This window comes from Vipera berus (genome assembly GCF_964194415.1).
Source record: "Vipera berus genome assembly, chromosome: 11".
NCBI classification, from domain to species: domain Eukaryota; kingdom Metazoa; phylum Chordata; class Lepidosauria; order Squamata; family Viperidae; genus Vipera; species Vipera berus.
In genome coordinates, this window is record NC_138214.1 from 8891352 (window position 1) to 8911639 (window position 20288).

The 20288-nt window shown below is 46.3% G+C and overlaps 2 protein-coding genes across 3 annotated transcripts; one reads left to right on the top strand and one right to left on the bottom strand.

Annotated features, from left to right (window-relative positions):
• Positions 1-1812: 1812 nt before the first annotated feature.
• GPR119 (G protein-coupled receptor 119) lies at positions 1813-2805 on the top strand (the record flags this gene model as incomplete). The annotated part of the gene is made up of 1 exon (XM_081336859.1): positions 1813-2805. One exon carries the CDS (start codon positions 1813-1815, stop codon positions 2803-2805), a length of 993 nt encoding a protein of 330 aa, XP_081192985.1.
• A 3411-nt stretch (positions 2806-6216) lies between these two features.
• On the bottom strand, positions 6217-20183 carry SLC25A14 (solute carrier family 25 member 14). 2 transcript variants are annotated; one of them, XM_081336790.1, is made up of 9 exons: positions 19961-20183; positions 17517-17664; positions 16645-16739; positions 14035-14120; positions 12698-12793; positions 8846-8970; positions 8099-8234; positions 7715-7795; positions 6217-6668 (listed from the first exon to the last, which is right to left on the bottom strand). In XM_081336790.1, the coding sequence occupies exons 1-9, from the start codon at positions 20022-20024 to the stop codon at positions 6627-6629; spliced, it is 873 nt and encodes a 290-aa protein (XP_081192916.1). In that variant the 5' UTR covers positions 20025-20183; the 3' UTR covers positions 6217-6626. The 2 variants fall into 2 exon arrangements, with proteins under 2 accessions (XP_081192916.1, XP_081192917.1); XM_081336791.1 differs by lacking the exon at positions 19961-20183 and adding an exon at positions 19385-19487.
• Between the last annotated feature and the right edge of the window lie 105 nt (positions 20184-20288).

Here is a 20288-nt window from a genome sequence, read left to right on the forward strand (position 1 = left end):
CCCGCCGGCCAGGCCTCGCCCGCTCCCTTGGCCCCGCCTCCAAGCGGCCTGCGCGCGCCCCCATTGGTGCCCGGTCTCTAGGGGCGTTGACCGAGAGTGAGACCCAATGATGGAAGCGTGGCCGACGCGCGGAAGGAAAAAAAAAAGTTCTATTCCGCGCTCGCTGATTGGTCCATTCGAGAGGCTACGTAGCCGCTTGGTTTCAGGGTTTCTGGGCAATGTAGTTTAAGAAAAAGCGCTTGAGGGGGTGAGGAAGAGAGAGGGAGAAATAGGCTTTCTTCACCTCATGGGGAGATTGGGCGTTTTGGTCACTTTCCTCACTTCCTCTGTAACAGCTCTATGGTGCTAGTCTTCCTTCCTTATGATGAAATCCAACAAATCCTTTAAAAGGGTGGCTGATGTGGCCTCCAGCTAGATGATTGGTACCTTGGGAGCATCATTTATCTAGGACGGGGTAGGCAACCTTGGCTCTTTTATGACTTGTGGACTTCAACTTTCGGGAATTCTGGGAGTTAAAGTCCACAAGTCATAAAACAGCCAAGGTTGCCTACACCTGATTCTAGGACATGTGAGGCTGAACTTCAGAACATGCACAATTTGGAGCAAGACAGAAGACGCCTTGCCGACATGAAAAGACTGTATAGTAAATACAAAATGACAGTCAGAGGAAGAAAAGGATTGTGTGGGAAACGTAAAAGATTTTAGAAAGTGGTTTCCTACAAGAGAGCTTAAAGATTTCTTAAAACTGTCTATGAAAATGTCCTCAGTGACTGTGGTCCTTCTAAGCTCCTACATCTTGCCTGAATTGTTGCATAAGGGTGCTGAAACCTGGTTCTGATATCCTTCAGAATTGGGCCAGTAGTTCCACCACAGCTCTGCACCTGTCCTCCTTGCAGAAGAGTACGGAGACCCCTTGTTGATGTCTTCTGCATTTGGGAGGATTGAAAAAAGAATGGAAAGGAGAGTAGATGTAAACAACGAAGAGGTAGCGGGCAAGTCCGTTGTCAACTTAGTTCATAAACTCAGACTTGGTCCGAGTGTTGAGAAATCACGGAGGAAGTGTTTCAACAATTTGCCCCCTTAATGAACACGCTTGTCATAGGGGTAAGAAACTACTCTTCTCAATTTCCAAAATTCTGTATTTACACCCAGCTAACCATTAAAGTCGACTGGAGTTGGTCGGTCAATACGTTTAAAGGAATACATAAAGGTATGTTGTTGAAGTCAGTATAATTCTTTTCCAGCTATGTGGGAACTCAACAGTTTCTGAAGAAATAAAATGAGAATATGAGGCAGTCTTTGGATGTGGTGCCCCCCCCAAAAGAGGGGGGGTGTTTCTTCTAAGGAGGTGCCTTTTTATCGGGGAGCCTTTTAGAACAGGTTTGCTCCTTGTGTTAATTCTACAGAATTCATTTTAATGGGTAAGGGACATAATAAACCCATTGATGAGTTCAGACATCTGCACACACGTACCGGGAGGTCATGTGTAGAGGCCAAACACCATTTTTCAAATATACTTGAAGAGCTAAATGCAGGAAGTGGCTTCTCTTCACGTTGTCTGGAAACCAGGGGTGGGACTAGGCAGAGCATTAGTAGCCCTACCGTATGTACTCAGCTGAAGGCTGCAGAAAAGAGCAGGCTAGGTCACCTAAGGATGCACTCAGCCTTCCATCTCTTGAGTTCTGAACGTTTACCAACTGGCTACCCAACCTGGAGAACCTTCTTGAAAGACGGTTCAAGAAGGGTCTACATTTAGACTGGTTTCTAAGGGATTCTACTACGCCCACCTTGCTACAGAAAAGAATCATCAACATGGGAAATATTACCTTTGGCGTAATCCTTGCTGTGCTGGCTTCACTGATCATGCTAATCAATTGTGTGGTGGTTCTTGCACTGGTGCGGCTGATCTGGAAAAACCATTGCCCTGGCCTACGCTTTGTTTTAAACCTCGCTATCTCTGACTCCTTGGTGGGCTTCACCATTACGGGTCTGGTTAACGAAGAACTGTCTGGTCCCGAGCACCAGACCCCCCAGCGATACTGTGTCTTGCAAATGGCTTCCATCACCTGCCCTTCCGCTGCCTCCATTTTCACAGTGATTCTGGTCACCTTTGACCGATACCTGGCTATTACGCATCCTTTCCGCTACTTCAGAATCATGGGTAGCCCAATGGTCGGGATTTGTATCGGAGGCCCCTGGCTGCTGGCCTGTTTGATCGGTTTCGTACCTGTGATGGTCCACAGCTTCCAGGAGAAGGACTACCAAGGTCTGTGCACCTTCTTTGCAGTATTTCAGCCCACGTATACCCTGGTGGTCTTCTGTGTCAGCTTCTTCCCAGTGTTCTTTATCTTCCTCTATTTCCACTGTCGCTTGCTCAAGGTTGCTTCTTTGCACATCCAGCACATCCGAGAACTGGAACCTGCCGGGCTGCCAGCCACCTGCCCAGCCTCTCAGCCTGCCAATGATACCAAAGCATTGCGTACCGTGTCCATCCTGGTTGGTTGTTTTGCCTTCTGCTGGTCCCCCTTCTTTGTGGTTAGCATTGTCCAGATTGCCTGCCAACGCTGTTACCTCCATCGCCTGCTAGAACACTACCTCTGGGTATTGGGCGTGTGCAACTCTCTAGCAAATCCCCTAATCTATGGATATTGGCAGAAGGAAGTTCGCCTGGAGATCTGTCAGATGTGTTTGTGCCTGAAGAACAAAATCTTTCCTCTTTTTCACTTTGACAGCCACCCTGATGCTGCTGTCACCCAGCCTGGGGGACCACTCTATATCATCTCACTAGCCCAACTGAAGGACTGATGTAGGTTTTTTTAAAAATGTCACTCTGAGAGCATCTCCTGGTAAGGTTCTTCTCTTACATGTTTCACCAAGTCTTCTGTCCAGGAGCAATGTTATTCCATGGTAAATGGGTGCAGAAATCAACTTTCCTGATTTGTTTTCCCCCCCATAGCAGTAAGAGGTTCAGGGCCACTTTGAAGACTATATCTCTAACTTACAAAGCTATTTATTTTTTCTTAACTGTGCATTATGACTAAGCTCTAAAAGGCAATGGTGGCAGTGCCAAGAGACTCTCAAACTCTAGTCCTAGCACTGGAAAGGAATCAAAAACCTTGGTTCCAAAGAAGCTCCCATTTTAGATCATCTAGAGATGTTTGGATAGTTCTTGAAGATATGCGTCCATTTATTGGTTCATGGGTTCTGACAGAGTAACAGCAGCTTAGTCATAATGTACAGTTGGTTATCTATAGACGGTGAACTGCTGCTTTTTACAAGAACAGGGTCAACTAAGGATGCATCCTTATGGTCAGTTGAGGTCAACAGCCTTGAGGTTTTTACTCTTTGTCTCCCATAAACATACCATAAAAAGAAAAACGGGGAGAAATGATGAAAAAAGAAACACAGTTTATTCCTACAACGCATCCAAACCAACGTGGAGATCCACTCCATTAAGCTTATACAGTTGGTTATACTTTTCCGCCATTCATGAAGAGATCGTATCCTGACGATTCCCTGTCGAATTAGATTGGCAGATGGAGCTTATTTACTCCCCGACCATTAATAGCTTGGATCCTGATAAATGAGCCTTGGAAAAGCAAGAAGTGGAACCTGGAGATTTCAAAAGCTGTAATTATATAATGCTTGCATTTCTTCTCTATGGAAACGGAGGACAGGAACCACACTTTGCTGAACGCAAACTAGATTAGCCTTGTTTGTGCATTAACAGTGACAACATAGGCCACGTGGTACAGCAGGATCAAGCAAGCCAAATTCATAAAGGCCAAAGTGGGAAATGTTCCAATTCATGTCTGGTGCAGTGTGAGATTAAAGTGGGGATTGTCCATCTCTTGATCAATGGCCATGTTTTAACATTGGAAGATTTTTCCTTCCCTATGGCAGAGTTTTCAGTTGATGCCCAAGTATTTCAAACTGATATATTTGCAGGATAATTTTAATTCATTTGCATCTCAGAACGGCAGCAAACTGTCAGTGGAGACTCCAAGACCCACCAAAATTAGGGGGCTAAAGTTTGTTCTTCCTGGATGAAGGTCAGACGTTCCTGGCTTGTGCTTTTTTTTTGCCTTGGCCCATCCTGAGCAGAAGGCCTTAAGCTAATCTACTTCACAATGTTGCTGTGAGGGCAAAAGGAAAACAATTAGGTCCATTGACATTCTAACTCCTGGGAAGAAAACCAGAAAAAAAATAAGCATGCGAATGGAGAATGGGAGACAGGCTAAGGCAGGGGTCTTCAAACTTGGCAACGTTAAGACCTGTGGACTTCAACGCCCAGAATTCCTCAGCTGGCTGGGAGTTGAAGTCCACAAGTCTTAAAGCTGCCACGTTTGAAGACCCCTGGGCTAAGGTCAATGTTCTCCAAATCTTGTAATCCCATGAATAGGGATGCTTTATTCTACCCTGCAGATTGCAGCCTAGAAGGAAAGGCAACAATGCTTTACAGCAGAGGTCTCCAACCTTGGCAACTTTAAGACTTGTGGACTTCAACTCCCAGAATTCTGCTGGCTGGGGAATTCTAGGAATTGAAGTCCACATGTCTTAAAGCTGCCAAGGCTGGAGACCTCTGCTTTACAGGGTTTTCTGGCAGTATTATCGTTTGGTTATCCCTGTAAAGAACTCTCAGATCTAGGTGATCTTAACTTTGGAGAGACAGAGCAGGGGGGGAAATTAATGGCCTATTTGTTTTTTATTCCTTCCAGGTGATAAACAACCACTCTCCGTAAGCAAACCATTGGCTAGCAAAAAATATTGTGGGATGTTGTTAAGGAAGGAGAGCCTTTATCCAAACTTTATTAACTCTCGGCGTTTAATTGCGCCAATGATGCCAAGAAAGTCTGGCATACGCAAACAGAGCTCCGAGAAATTACCCGTTGAATCACTTTTATTGCCCTTTGATTGTGTTTGCCCTTTCAAAAAACAGACATATGGAGGAGTGAACCATGCTGAAGAAACCCCGAAAGGAAGAATATTAGCAAATATGTTGGAGCCCATTAGGGAGAATTGAGCTGAAATGCCCATCTGTGAGGCCGGATCTCTCATCAACAGCAGTTGGCATGTTGCCACAAAAACGTGACAAAGAAGATGCCAGTCCATCTGACCAGTGTGGGCAGAGGACTATTGTGACTGGGAAAACTTCCAATGCCAGTTCCACCAACCACTTCGGATGGATCAGGGAAGTCAAGAGGATCATTCAGTTCTATACATTTGCTAGCTTGTGACTGATATTGTGGAGATCTCGGTTATGCACAGAACTGTCACACACGTTTTTGCTTGCTTAAGGGCTGAAGAATCCATCAAGGTTGAACCCTCTTCTATTTTCTTTCATAATAGTAAGACCCCCCTCTCCCCAGGCACCTGCTGCGTGGCTATTTTTATTGCCCACTGTGTTGTCATGCACCTGCTGTAGTTGATTTGCATCATCAGGATTCATTTCCCTTTCCTAAGGACATCTCCATCTGTACCATGTCTTGGATACCCCCGTTCCTAAAAAATCTATTTTTATCTGCTAAATGGTGATGGGAAGTGTAAGGGGTTTTGTTTTTTTGTTTTTTGTAGGAGAGAACCCATGTTGATTGATTGTAGCCAAAAATCAGGCTTCGGGTCCAATGCCATCTTTTCAACTAAGAGATTTTATTAAAAGGAGCAAGCTATTTGTGAGTTGCTAAAAATCAAGTCTCTCTCTGATTTTTCGGTCTTAGTGTGCGAGTTATCCTGCAGTCAACCAGAAACTACAATTCACTGGATGAATCTTGAGGATTACCCGGGTGATCCTTTCCCTAGAGTTGGAAGTGGTTTGCAACGGTACCAAGTCAGGATTCGGGGGAGCATTAATTTAACCCTGGCAGGTGTACAAATCACGTAGCTGGACAGGCCATTCTTATTTCCTCCTTTCAAAGAAAGACCTGTCGTTTAAACATGTAGGCGCCTGCCCTATTTGAAGAAAAATGTTATAGTTGCAGATATATTCAATAAATTTGGACTGCTGACAAAGAATTAAAAGGGAGACTGATATAGCTATTTCAAGCTTCTTTGCTCTCATCAGTCAGCCACACCCTTCTGAGATTCGAACCTGGGCTGCTTTGCATGTTAGGCAGTTGTTTTAACCTCTAGGCCACAGGCTCTTTCTCACTTTGTCAGCTGCCTCAGGGAGGGAAGAGACGAGGGTTGCAGATATATACATACACGCACATCACAGGATTTGATTCCAATAAATAGTTTTAATAGGGTTACATGACACTGGAAGGAGGACTGCAGCAGCCCCCATTATTTCCCCTTTTCCTTTGGCATTAGCCAAAGGGAGGGGGATTGCCTTGCAGTGAAAAGGATTTCTGACTCAAAGCTCTCTTCATGGAAGATACAAACACAGACATAAGTGCTCTCCCTCCACGTTCCACCGTCTTCCTTGGGGCAGAAAGCACGTGCGCTGGGCTCTGAATACTGCATTTGTGGACCCATTCTACCCTTCCCCTGAAGCCACCCTCCCAATACTGAGCACTCAGCACATGGAGGGTAAAACAAAGTCCATGTAGACAAAAAAAAAGGAAATACGTGAAGATGCAGAAATGGAGGGGAGCAAGACAGTTGGATTACCAATCCGAATGGGCATCTTAAAAAGGGAGCCTCTTCAGCTGCTCATAGGTGATAAAAAACTGCCACTGAGTTAAAGAAATATCTTTCAAAGGAGGAATTTCTAATCGTTCCCTCCCTCCTCTGGCTCTCATTTCCAGCTAAGTAACATGTCTAGTTGTGCATTTCAACGAGCCCAAGAGCCCAAGCAGACTTACAGGGTTAGAACTGCAGAAATCAAGGGAATATGTTAGTGTCAAAAGAAGGGAAATTTAAAAGCAATACACAAATTAACAGCTCTGATTCTCCCCCCCCCCGCCCCAATTTGGAATTATAACAGTTGATCATCATCTCCATGACACTAACGCAGGCGAACAGTGATAAGAAAATAGGGATATTTTATATCGCTCCAGTGGAAGGAACAGCTCTGGAGAGCTACCCAAAGATGAGCTAATAGCCTGAGTGCATCATAAATGTGTGAAGGTGCCTTATAAATTTGGCAGAGTTCTCCAGTCACTTATGCAGGAGTCTTTCCCAAGCCTTAAAAGAGTCAGCAACTGGATTTGGTAAGGATAGAATATACCCAAGTTGTTCTTCTCTGCTCCCCTGAAGTGTGTAGAATTATACAACTCACAAATTCATATGTACTGTTTACATCAGCACACTCCCAAGAAAAATGCACTGTTCAAAGGTCTCTGTGGAACAAATCGTTCGGGAAGGCTAAATTGGCCCTTAATCGTATCAGTTAAAAATTCAGAAGCTCCCTTTGCCTAAATTTGACCCTAGCTTTCTTCGCTGTTGTGATTCAGCAAGTTGTGTGAGTCAAACGTGACTGATTACGGTAATCACTCAAAACGTTGTGTAAACACAAGAGTTGATGTAGCCATCCAAATTAACTTAAAGCAAATGTTGTTTAACAGGCACGTTCACGCGCTCACCTAGCTCAGTAAAAATGAGTTACTGTTCTGGTTCCCACCACATACATCAGAACGGGTAACTTAAAATTCAGTATTGGCAGGAAATTTGCCGTTATCTACAAAAGTCTTGGCTACGATCGATAATGGCTTCAAAAATATTCCCCAGCCTTCCCACCGTGATAGTGCCTCTGCTTTGCAGACAGAAAGGATACAATGATATTCCAGGGACCAAGTCTCAACCAATTTGGCCAGAATCCTTTGTAAAGTGCAAAGAAGCCCTCGCTTTTCCAAGTCTGCAAAGGCGATAAGAAACCACATTCAAAATACACCCTGGTCCATACTTTCTGTGCTGTCCCCAATATTTACTAAGCTTACATCCTGCCTTTAATCAGGAGCTCAAAGCACCCCATTTTCAGCCCTAGCTACTGCTCCCACCTCAGCAAGAAAAATAGGCTGTAGAGGAGGAGGAGGAGGACAAAATCAACCAACGCATTTCCGTGACTTAGGGTGGAAATGAACCAGCTATTAGTCCAGCACTTGAACCACTACACCACACTATCCTGACTCCCTCAAAATGGGTGCACTCTACTACTTACCTTTACCAGGCCATCCATTGTTCCCCTATAGAGCTCCACGCTTCCCACGATGGCCCGCTGATTCATCATGCGCGTTCGAACCACATCCACGGGGTTGGAAGCTACGGCACCAGCCAGTCCACAGGTAAAACTGGAACTGGACAGACAAGCATCGAAGAAACCATTTAAAGGCAGGTGGATTTCAGCAGAGTAACTAGAGACTGTGAATTTCTTCCTTCTAGGTGGCTCTGGTTCCAGGAACAGGCCTAGTACAATTCTTGGCAGAAAACGTGTGAAGAAACCCACAGGTTTTAATTGCGTGTAGCAGAATGACCCAATTCTTCCTCTGGGTTTTCCACAACTCACGTAAAATTTTAAGAACAGTAATGCCGGCACCTCACCAGAAGACGGGTTTGACGTAGCAGGGCTAAGTCTCTTTGCTCCTTACAATTTCTAACAGAGGTTCACATTTTGTTTTTGCTGTGTTTTAAAAGCTACAAGCTACGGATTACACACAATATCGGGCCATAAATCTTGGTTTATGTAGCTGGATTAACATGTCGTACTAAATCAAAACTAAACAAGTGCACAATGTTGCTTAGTGCAATGCCAGTCTCCACCCACTGGAAGGATGCACGCTCTCCAGAAATCACAGGGAAAAACACCACAATGCCAAAATGTGAGCTCTTGACTACTCCACGCCCACAGCCAACACAATTTGAGAAGAATGCATTTAGGTTAACAACCAGAACAGTAGCAGGTACTCACATAAAATGTGTGAGAATTGTGTCCCCCATGAGTCCTGAAAGTATTAAGTGTTTCTTGGTGATGTCATAGACCGGTAACTCAACTCCTACCACAATAGCAGCTCGCTGAGCAGTGGGAACCACACCCTAGCCAGAGAAAAGACCAATAGTTAGAATGGCTTTAACCACGACATCACAATCAGTGACCTACTAACTTCCATTCATCCCATCCTTAACTCTTTTGAAGTTGGCAGGTTGCTTCATTTTTCAAAGGGGGAAAAAAACACGGTCCACTGGCTCTTAGGTCTGATCTCAAGATTCTTACAATATGCTTTAAAAAGATTGATCTATACATCTGATTAATCAACTTCTCTTTTGGCAAAATCCTGCTTTCATTAAGAAATGTTAATGCCAAAAATTAAAATCTCTTATTTGCTATGCGTTATTCTGGTTTATTTGCTTGCTTGCTTTACCACTCTCGTTCCTCTAGAGCAGGGGTAGGCAACTTCGGCTCTTTTATGATTCATGGACTTCAAAAGAGCCTTGGTGGAGCAGTGGGCTAATGCCTCCTTAAGTAACACCAGCTGCCTGCAATTAGTGCAGGTTCGCATCCCACCAGGCTCAAGGTTGACTCAGCCTTCCATCCTTCCGAGGTCGGTAAAATGAGGACCCAGATTGTTGGGGGCAATTAAGCTGACTTTGTAATAATGCTGCTTGGGGGGGGGGGGGCGAAAGCCCTAATAAGCAGCCATATACATAGAATGAAGGCTACTGCTAAGCTTGTAAGCCGCCCTGAGTCTTCGAAGGTCTTATCTTGCGGCGATAAGGACGGCGAAGTCTAATTACTTTGCCGCCCTTATCGCATCCGCAGATAATCGCCCGGCCGCCCTGTTTAGGGTGACCCGCTCCCTCCTTAACCAGGAGGTGAGGGAGGATCCCTTGCAGGGACGAGCCGAGGAGTTTAGTCATCATCTGGCGGACAAAATCGCTCGGATCCGGACCGGCTTGGACTCTGACTGGGCAGAGTCTGATGTGGAGGAATCAGGCGGTCTTGAGCACGTTATCTGGACTGAGTTCGACCCTGTTTCCCCTGATGATGTGGACAGGATCATGGGGAGACTGAGCACCACCACCTGTTTGTTGGATCCATGCCCCTCCTGGCTAGCTTATGCGGCTCGGGAGGGAACATGAGGCTGGTTCCATGCAGTAATAACTGCTTCCTTGAAGGAGGGTGTCTTTCCTGCCGCCTTGAAGGAGGCGGTGGTGAGACCCCTTCTCAAGAAGCCTGCTTTGGACCCGGCTGTTTTAAACAACTACCGTCCAGTCTCCAACCTTCGCTTTCTGGCGAAGGTTGTTGAGAGTGTGGTGGCGCATCAGCTCCCTCTGTTCCTGGAGGAAACTGATTATCTGGACCCGTACCAATCAGGCTTCAGGCCCGGACACAGCACGGAGACGGCATTGGTCGCGCTGGTGAATGATCTCTGGAGGGCTAGGGACAGGGGTTGTTCCTCTGTCCTGGTGCTATTAGATCTCTCAGTGGCGTTCGATACCATCGACCATGGTATCCTGCTGCGGCGTCTCAGGGGGCTGGGAGTGGGAGGCACCGTTCTACGGTGGTTCTCCTCCTACCTCCAGGGCCGCTCGCAGTCGGTGTTGACAGGAGGGCAGAGATCCGCCCCGAGGTCTCTCATTTGTGGAGTTCCTCAGGGGTCGGTTCTCTCGCCTCTCCTGTTCAACCTCTATATGAAGCCGCTGGGCGAGATCATTCGTGGTTTTGGGGTGGGGTATCACCAGTACGCTGATGATACCCAACTTTTTCTTTCCACCCCGAACCAACCCAGTGATGCCCTCTCCGTGATGTCCCGGTGCCTGGAGGCGGTTCAGGTCTGGATGGGGAGAAACAGGCTTCGTCTCAATCCCGCCAAGACTGAGTGGCTGTGCATATCGGCATCTCGGGTTAACCAAGTTATTCCATCCTTAATGATGGGGGGTGAGGTGTTACCCCCCGTTGATAGGGCTCGCAACCTGGGCGTCCTCCTGGACTCACGGCTCAATTTTGAAGACCATATAGGAGCCGTGACCAGGGGGGCTTTTGCACAGGTTCGCCTGGTGCGCCAGTTGCGTCCCTATCTGGACCGAGACGCCCTACGCACAGTTACTCATGCGCTTGTGACCTCCCGTTTGGACTACTGTAACGCTCTCTACATGGGGCTGCCCTTGAAGACCACGCGGAGGCTTCAACTGGTGCAGAATGCGGCCGCGCGAGTTGTAATGGGGGTTTCCCGATACTCCCGTGTAACACCTCTTCTCCATGAGCTGCATTGGCTTCCGGTTGCCCTCCGGGTGAAATTCAAGGTGCTGGTTATTACCTATAAAGCCCTACATGGCCTGGGTCCGGGTTATTTGAGGGAACACCTGCTGCCGGCATCAAACGCCCTTCGTCCAGTGCGCTCCCACAGGGAGGGTCTGCTCAGGGTCCCGCCGGTAAGAGATTGCCGGCGGGTGACACCCAGGGATAGGGCCTTCTCAGTGGGAGCGCCTGCCCTCTGGAACCAGCTGCCGGTGGAGCTGAGAACTGCCCCCGACCTCTGATCATTCCGCCGGGGCCTGAAGACCTGGCTCTTTGAGCTCTCGGGCCCAGGCTGAGGAGAAATTTTTAATCGGGGTTTTTAAGAGTACAGGGTCAATTTAATATTTTTTAATCTGGTTTTTAACTTTTGTATGTTGGATTTTTAATTCCCTGTAAACCGCCCTGAGTCCTCAGGGAAAGGGCGGTATATAAATGTAACTAAATAAATATAAATGGAATTTAAAAAAAATAAAAAAATAAAAAAACTCCCAGAATTCCTGCTGACATAAGAGCTGAGATTGCCTACCCCTGCTCTAGAGAATTAAGATCTTACTGGCTGGTCCCTGAAAATTAAAAATAAGGGATTTTGGTGAAAAAGGATATTTCAATTGAGGAACAGGATTAAAACTATTCACTGCTAGAGATCTCTCTTCCAACATTTTTTAAAATAATTTTGATGACTGCTACCACCATGTTTATAACTTCCTTTCAGACACAACTGTGATACTAAAAATTCTAGAATCAGCCACCAGTTGTCAAATCTGCCTAAAGGGCTGAGCCTTAAATTCAACAAATTGTTTAAGCTGATGGACAGCAGATTCAAGTCTCCACTTAATAGCACTTAGCAACTGCAGTAGCACTTAGAATTATATACCACTTCCTGACGCTTTACAGCCCTCTAAGCGGTTTACACAGTCAGCGTATTGCCCCCAACAATCTGGGTCCTCATTTTACCGACCTCGGAAGGATGGAAGGCTGAGTCAACCTTGAGCTGGTGAGGATCGAACTCCTGGCAGTGGGGCAGAGTTAGCCTGCAATGCTGCATTCTAACCACTGTGCCGCCACAGCTCGTAATAGTGGAAGGCCCTGGCCAAGTTTGAGGCAGTAATACTCTCTTTCAGACCGACCAACCTCACAGGCTTGAAGTGACAATGAACTGAAGGGACAGTGATTCTTTTGAGCACTACTGTGAGTGCTCAGAGGACTGATGATGTCACCTAGTTGGGTAACAAAACGCCTGCAAGACCACAACCAAGCTCAGAGAGCAAAAAGGACCCCACAGCCCTCCTCCTCCTCCGCCGCCCCGCAACCCCCCCCCCTTGTAGCATGGATGATGTTTCCTAGTTTGGTAATGAAAACGCCTGCAAGGAAACCACCAAGTTCAGACGGTATCGAGGACTACCCGAGGAAAGGCAGAATATAACCAAAAGAAAAAAACCATCTTAGACATGCCTTCTCCCCCTTTTTCTTGGGAAGCAACCGCAAAACACACGGATAGTGGGAGGCAACCCAAGAGGCCCTTACCCTCCAGAGGCCCCGCGTGCCTTCTTGCTGGTAGATGTCGATGAAGCTTCCAATCATGCCTCCCTGAAACAGGCTGCCCTGAGCTTGCATTCGAATCTGAAAAGGAAGAGAGCCCGTTGACCTATGCAAGCCAACATGGTTGCTCGGAGGCCAAGGAACTACGCATGAATGTTCATTCCCGGCTTTGTTGGGTCACCCAAGCTTCTACCGCGGCATCCTGCCATCTCTATAATCTTTTTATTTTAAGCCTGCCTTCTTCCCCCTGGTGCTTCCTAGCTGGGTAGAGATCCGAGTTTCTAGAATCCAACGCTAGCGTAGATTGGGAAAGGCCACTGCCAGCCTTTCCACAGCTGGATCGAGTCCGCAAGATCCTACTCTAAAAGTTACCATAGGCGGATTCCTTAGGATAGAGGAAAAGTCCTCGCATAGGAACTACAGGTAGTCCTCGACTTACTCATTTGGTGACCGTTCAAAGTTACAGCGGTACTGGGGGAAAAAAAAAAGCGACTTAGGACCGTTTTTCACACTTATGACCCTGGCAGCATCCCCGTGGTCACGTGATTTACATTCAGATGCTTGACAACCGGTTCATGTATTTATGACGGACGCAGTGTCCCGGGATCACGTGATCCGTCTTTGCCAATGTCCTGACAAGCAAAGTCAATGGGGGAAGCCAGATTCACCGGGTTGCTAATTTAACAACTGCAGTGATTCACTTAACCGCTGTGGCAAGAAAGGTCGTAAAATGGGGCAAAGCTCATTTACCCGATTTCTCGCTTAGCAACAGAAATGCTGGACTCAATTGTGGCCGTAAGTCAAGGACTACCTGTAGTCGCTTAGCCACTGTTTGAAGCTAGAACAGATTTCCACCCCCAAAAGGTACACACTAGCACGCACGCACGCGCACACACACACACATCGTAGCTGCAATTCAGGTGCTTGGCAGCCAACTCACCTTTACAGGTGGTTTCAGCATCCCATGGTCACAGGATATGATTTACGATATTTTGGCCAGACACTACCTAGTTTTTTCCCCAGCCAAAAATATCCATAGGAATGCATGGGGCTGACTTAACGGCTGCTGCATAAAAGGTCATAAAACCGGGTCGGTTACATGGATGCCTCGACTTACGACATCATGGCTGATGAAGGAAATTCTAACGTCCATTTTAGTCGTAAGTCAAGGACGGGCTGCAATCTATTGATAGAGCGGGACTGTTAGAATCATCAAGTTACAGAATTTGAAAACTGCCAGGAAGTTAAAAAAAAAGAAGCATCAACAGACCAGCAATGAGTACAGACAGTGAGACGTATCCCGCAAGGAAGACTCCTCTTACCTTTAGTACATCTGTTGGGTTAGCCAGAGTAGAGGAGATGACCCCTGAAATCACCCCACAGATGACATTGATCAATAACGTTTCATCTGCAATTAGGAAGGACAGGATGTAACCCAAAACTCTGCTCAAGAAGAAAAAAGCGACAGGAGTAGATTTCAGGAAGGAAAAGCAAAGATGAGAGAATATATATTTTCATTCTCTTTTAAATATATAAATTTATTTATCTCTTTCTTGTGCCTAAGGTGTCAGGGATGTATCGTAAAACTGCAAAGATTCCAATCAAAGCCATTTTTTTCTCCAGACTGTTAAAACTAAAGCAGGGAGATTAGATTACCAATTTTAGATTACCAATTTCCTTGCTTTTCCCAGAATTGTTAAGATTCTGAAGGAATGCCAACCAATCCCTTAAGCTTCCTGGGAAGTATATGCAGAAAGGATTGTTGATAGAGATTCAGTAGAATCTGAGAACTGGAACCAAAAAAAAACCCCAGCCAATGAGATTAGAGAATTAGTTCAGAAAGGAAAAGCCAAGAGTTAGAGCAAAGTTAGGCTGAGAAGGGCAGGGGTACTGACCGCAGCAATCTCCAAAGAGACCGGGTCACTGTCTGCCCAGGGCCTGCAGGAAAACAAACATTTAAGACATAGTTCCCATAAGCAGAGACCACAACATAGCATGTGTGATAGTGTGTAGGCAGAGACAACTCGGTGGGCAATGAAAAGGCAGGCAGGGCAGCATAACATGATTATTTTTTTTTATCAGCATGATATTCCCGTGTTTTGAATTTTGGAACAAGCGTCAACATTACTGCATTCAGATGTGTGTATGTGTGTGTGTGTTTTAAGAAGAAAAGCACTGGATTCTAATCTTCCTCAAGGAAAATAGGAGCGCCGTGCATCCAGAGACTTGATCTGGATTTATGAAAACGTCAAAAAAAATGGATCAAGAGGAAAACAAGTACAGGTAGTCCTCAACTTACTACCATAATTGAGCCCCAAAATTTATGTTGCGAAGTGAGAGAGTTGTTAAAAAGCGAGTTTCGCCCCATTTGATGACCTTTCTCGCCACCCCTGCTAAGCGAATCGCTGCCGTTGTCAAGTTAGTAACGTGGTCCTTAAGTGGACCTGGCTTCCCCATTGACTTCGCTTATCAGAAAGGCAATCTCACATGATCTTGGGACACTGTAAATACGAATCACTTGCCAAGCATTCAAATTTTGATCAAGTGACCATGGGGATGCTGCAATGGCCGTAAGTGTGAAAAACGGTTCTAAGTCACTTTTTTTTAGTGATGTTGTAACTTTGAATGGTCCCTACATGAACTATTGTAAGTCGAGGGCTACCTATAGCAGGGGTAGGCAACCTCGGCTCTTTTATCACTCATGGACTTTAACTCCCAGAATTCCTGAGTTAGCTATGCTGACTCAGGAATTCTGGGAGTTGAAGTTCATTTATTTATTTATTTATTTATTTATTTATTTATTTATTTATTTAGATTTATATACCGCCCTTTCCCGAAGGACTCAGGGCGGTTTACAGGGTATTTAAAAGAAAATCCATACAAAAGTTAAAACAATTAAAAAAAGTTTAAGTGAAACCCTGAGAGAAAATAAAAACCCCAGTTAAAATTAAAAAATAAAAATTCTCAGCCTGGGCCAGAGAGCTCGAAGAGCCAGGTCTTCAGGTCCCGGCGGAATGAACGGAGGTTGGGGGCAGTCCTAAGCTCCGCGGGCAGCTGGTTCCAAAGGGCAGGCGCGCCCACTGAGAAGGCCCTATCCCTGGGTGTTACCCGCCGGCAATCTTTAACCGGCGGCACCCTAAGAAGACCCTCCCTGTGGGAGCGCACTGGACGAAGGGAGCTTGATGCTGGCAGCAGGTGTTCCCTCAGATATCCCGGACCCAAGCCATTTAGGGCTTTATAGGTCATCACCAGCACCTTGAATCTCACCCGAAGGGCAACCGGAAGCCAATGCAGCTCGCGGAGTAGAGGTGTTACATGGGAGTATCGGGGGACCCCCATCACGACTCGCGTGGCCGATGAGTCATAAAAGAGCCAAGGTTGCCCACCCCTGACCTATAGAAAGAAATGGGTGGAATGAAGGCCTGAATTTTGCTTGCTGCAGCAACTTTGCCCTCCGTGACCAAGCATTTCTCTTTATCACATCTGTTTCATCTAGAGAAGCATCCATGTCCTCTCTAATACAAACATCTGTGTAGGCTTACATAACTGCCTCACACAGCAGCTATTGATGAAGATTGATAACGCACACTATTTGCGGTCTAAGTGCAATGAAACAAGGCACAATACATCTCAAAATGATGTAGGAAGAATCAGAAGTAAAGATTTAAGGAGAGAAAAACTCAAACTCTCTTGGGGTAAAAAAAAATAGTAAGAAAGCACTTAATAGAACACAGGTGATTTTCTATCCCATCTTTATGACATCTTTTGCATTTTTAGTTCTCTCTTTGCCCACTTTGGGAATCTGAAAGTCCAGGAAGCTCAGATGAGCCACAGCCAGACTGATTAATTATCAGTTAGTTAATCTATCTGACACTTCATAGCTTTGTGAAATGGGAAAAAAAACATGCACGATGTTTCCTTTGCATACCAACCTTCTAAACGGTTCACAAAAAGTCGTTTCAAACTCTGGTATATACCAATCTTTATGGTGCCGTAAGATGCTTGTCTTAATAATGCTGGTGCGATGCTGTAATCACAAAGAACAACAATGATCTAGCTAGGAAAACAGCAGCACTCCCCCACTTCATTTAGCCCAGCCCCATAACAAACAATCCTGAACCAAGTAACTCATGGGTCATGTGATCCCAACCACATTGCTGTACAGAGAGTCCTCCACTTAGGCCCACAATTGAGCCCAAAATTTATGTTGCTAAGTGAGACATTTGTTAAGTGAGTTTTGACCCATCTTGTGACGTTTGCTCACTGAATCACTGCAGTTGTTAAATTAGTAACACAGTTAAGTGAATTAGTAACACAGTTAAGTGAAATTAGTAACACAGTTAAGTGAAGCCTACACAGATGTTTGTATTAGAGAGGACATGGATGCTTCTCTAGATGAAACAGATGTGATAAAGAGAAATGCTTGGTCACGGAGGGCAAAGTTGCTGCAGCAAGCAAAATTCAGGCCTTCATTCCACCCATTTCTTTCTATAGGTCAGGGGTGGGCAACCTTGGCTTCCCATTGACCTTGCTTGTTAGAAGGTTGGAAAAGGGGATCACTTGACTCTGGGACACGGCGACCGTCATAAATGAATCAGTTGCCAAGCATCCCAATATAAATTATGTGACCATGGGGGTTCTGCAATGGTCATAAGCGTGAAAAATGGTCATGAGTTACTTTCTTCAGTGCTGCGGTAACTTTGAACGGTCCCTAAATGAACTGTGGTTAAGTCAAGGACCAGCTGTGTAGGGTAGGGAAAGAAGCTGTGCACACAGGAGAGGAACAGAGGGGTGCTGTACTTACCCAGAGTATAATGCTAGAACGCCTTCTTCTCTGGAGATGCGGAACAAGGCATGGAACATGCCCCGGTATTTGATCTCTCGGAAACGGGAATCAGTGCTTTGACCTTGGACCTGAAGTCGTGTTTTGGTGAGATCCACAGGGAAGGTCCCTAGGAAAGAAGAAGCTGCTGAATCACACAGCGATACTTAAGAAGTGATCTAATGGCTGCTCTAACATGTTAGCTGTTCCGCAATTTGTAGGACTGACTACAGCAGTCACAGGCCTGCCTTTTCCCCTCCTGGAGCCGAAGGGGGTTTGAGGCTAGCCAAATTATCCATCTTGATCTAATAAAATTCTTCACGCTACCAGCACCCCAAGAGCTGTAAAGAACATCAGGGGATTCTCCAGGGGTCTTTGTGGTGAAATGTAGGCCAGATTCCCAACAGGGAGTCCAGAGGAATAAGAGACAGTTAAGTTTTTGGTTGGGAAGAAGAGAGTCAAGTCTCTTCTTAAACGTTCTCAGAGTATATATTTAATGATGCAGGTTAATAATGCTTTAGTTTAACAATGAAGGAGTCTGCTTCAAAGTAACTTTTGGACCTTTGTTATTCCACCTTAGGCTTTCTGCTGACTCAGACTAACTGATAATAATAATAATAATAATAAATAATAATAATAATAATAAACCTTTATTGTCAAAGTACAACATGTGTACATTGAGATTAGCTGAGCCTCCCCCTGTGCTCTCTCCCCCCAACACACAGTGACAACAAACCCTCCATCCCACCACACTATGTGAACCAACTACACCACACACCGGCCTCCCAAGTCAATTCTGCATAAGATTATGTCCCATTTAAAAGCCTAACAGCCCATGGATAAAAGCTGTTCTTCAGCCTGTTAGTATGGCTGGCTATATTCCTATATCTCCTACCGGATGGTAGGAGAGTAAAGAGATACCGTCCAGGGTGTGAGTCGTCCCTGAGAATCTTCCTCATTCTTCCAAGGCAACGAGCCCTGGCGAGGTCATCCAGTGGTGTCAGGGAACAGCCCACAATGTCTTGTGCTGTGCTCACCACCCTGTGTAATGCCTTCCTATCTGCGGCTGTCAGACCAGCATACCAAACTACTTCTGATTTTCAGAAGTCCGGTGGGTACCACTCTTATTAATTTATTAAGAAAATATATATGGCTGCCCAATTCACTCATAACGATCCTGGATAGGTTACAGAAGTAAAACCCCAAATATAAAACCCAACAAACCCCAGTGGACAACAACCGAGCCAATCACTTAATGGGCTCTGTATCTCCCTGCTGCCCAGGTCCATTGGCAGAACATTTTCATGGCTTAGCTTTCAAAAGAGCATCAGGGTGGGGAAATCTTATTTTTGCAGGGATGATGTTGCAGAAAAAGGGAACCATCATGGAGAAGACCCTTTTTCTTGTTCCCACTAGATGGACCTCCTCAGTGGGGAAGACCTGCAACACACCCTGCCTCTCCCATTTTTTTTACTTAGCAAAGGTAAGTTAACATTTTAGCAGAAGAGAGTTAGAAGGGACCTTGGAGATCTTCTAGTCCAACCCACCCGCTCAGGCAGGAAACTCTGCATGATTTCAGACAAATGGTTGCCCAATCTTTTCTTAAAAACCTTCAGCGTTGCTGCACCCACAATTACTGGTGGGAAGGTGTTCCAGATTACAGATAAGTCCTCGACTTACACAGTTCATTTAGGGACTGTTCCAAGTTACAACGGCAGTATGAAAAAAGCGACTTAAGGCCACTGCAGCCTTCCTAGCGGTCTGGCGATCAAAATTCAGACGCTTGGCAACTGACTCATGTTTACGACGGTTACAGCCTCTCACGGGGGGGGGGGTGTCACGCGACCCACCTCTTGCGACCTTCTGACAGTTACAAACTTAACATCTGCAGCGATTCACCTAACAACTCTGGCAAGAAAGGTCGTAAAACGGGGCAAAGCTCACTTAACAACTCAGCAAGAAAAATTTGGGGCTCAGTTGTGGTTGTAAGTCGAGGACTGATGATAATTTTAGGGCGAAGTCAGATCCGATTGGTGTACATTCAAAGTGACAATAAAGTTATCATCATCATCATCATCATCCTGTGAAAACAAAGAGCCACATTTGCATTTGCACAGGGAGAACTGCGGCGCTGCGGTGCTCTTCTCCCAACTAAGGACTGGACACCCAAGGTCAATTGCTGGACAGTGACTGGAGGGCGGGGAGCTGGACCAAGGCCTGTCCGCCCAGCGGACCTCCCTGCCCTTCCACGCCAGGTCTCCGCGGACCGAGGCGGAGCAGCCGGGCCGCCGCGCAGTAGAGCCGGGCTGGGGCGTTGCTAGGCGCCAGGGAAAGGGCGTGGCCTACTGCCCGGTAACTCGAAAGGGGAGCGTCCGAGAACCCGCGCATGCGCGCCTGGCCCTGCCTGTCCTCTCCATCTCACCCACCGAATTCGGCCACGAGCGAGGCCAATCCACCGTAGACGAACGGCTTCCAGCTGAGGGCGGACATCGCGGCTGTGGAGGAAGGGAGCCGGCGGGCCCCCTCCCCCCTTTCCCGGTGCACCTTCGTTCTTTCTGCGCGCCAGCTGCGCTCCTTCGGTTCTTCCCCGGCCGGAGAGGATTCGCGCTGGGTCCGGACGGCAGCCGGGAAAGGCCAAAAGTGTTAACAAGAAAAAAACAAAAAGGGCTTCGCTCTCAGCGGGCTGGGGAAAAATGCGGAGGAGAATCTCGAGGCTTGCGATTGGACGTGCTGGTGGGCTGGGGCTAAAAGTAG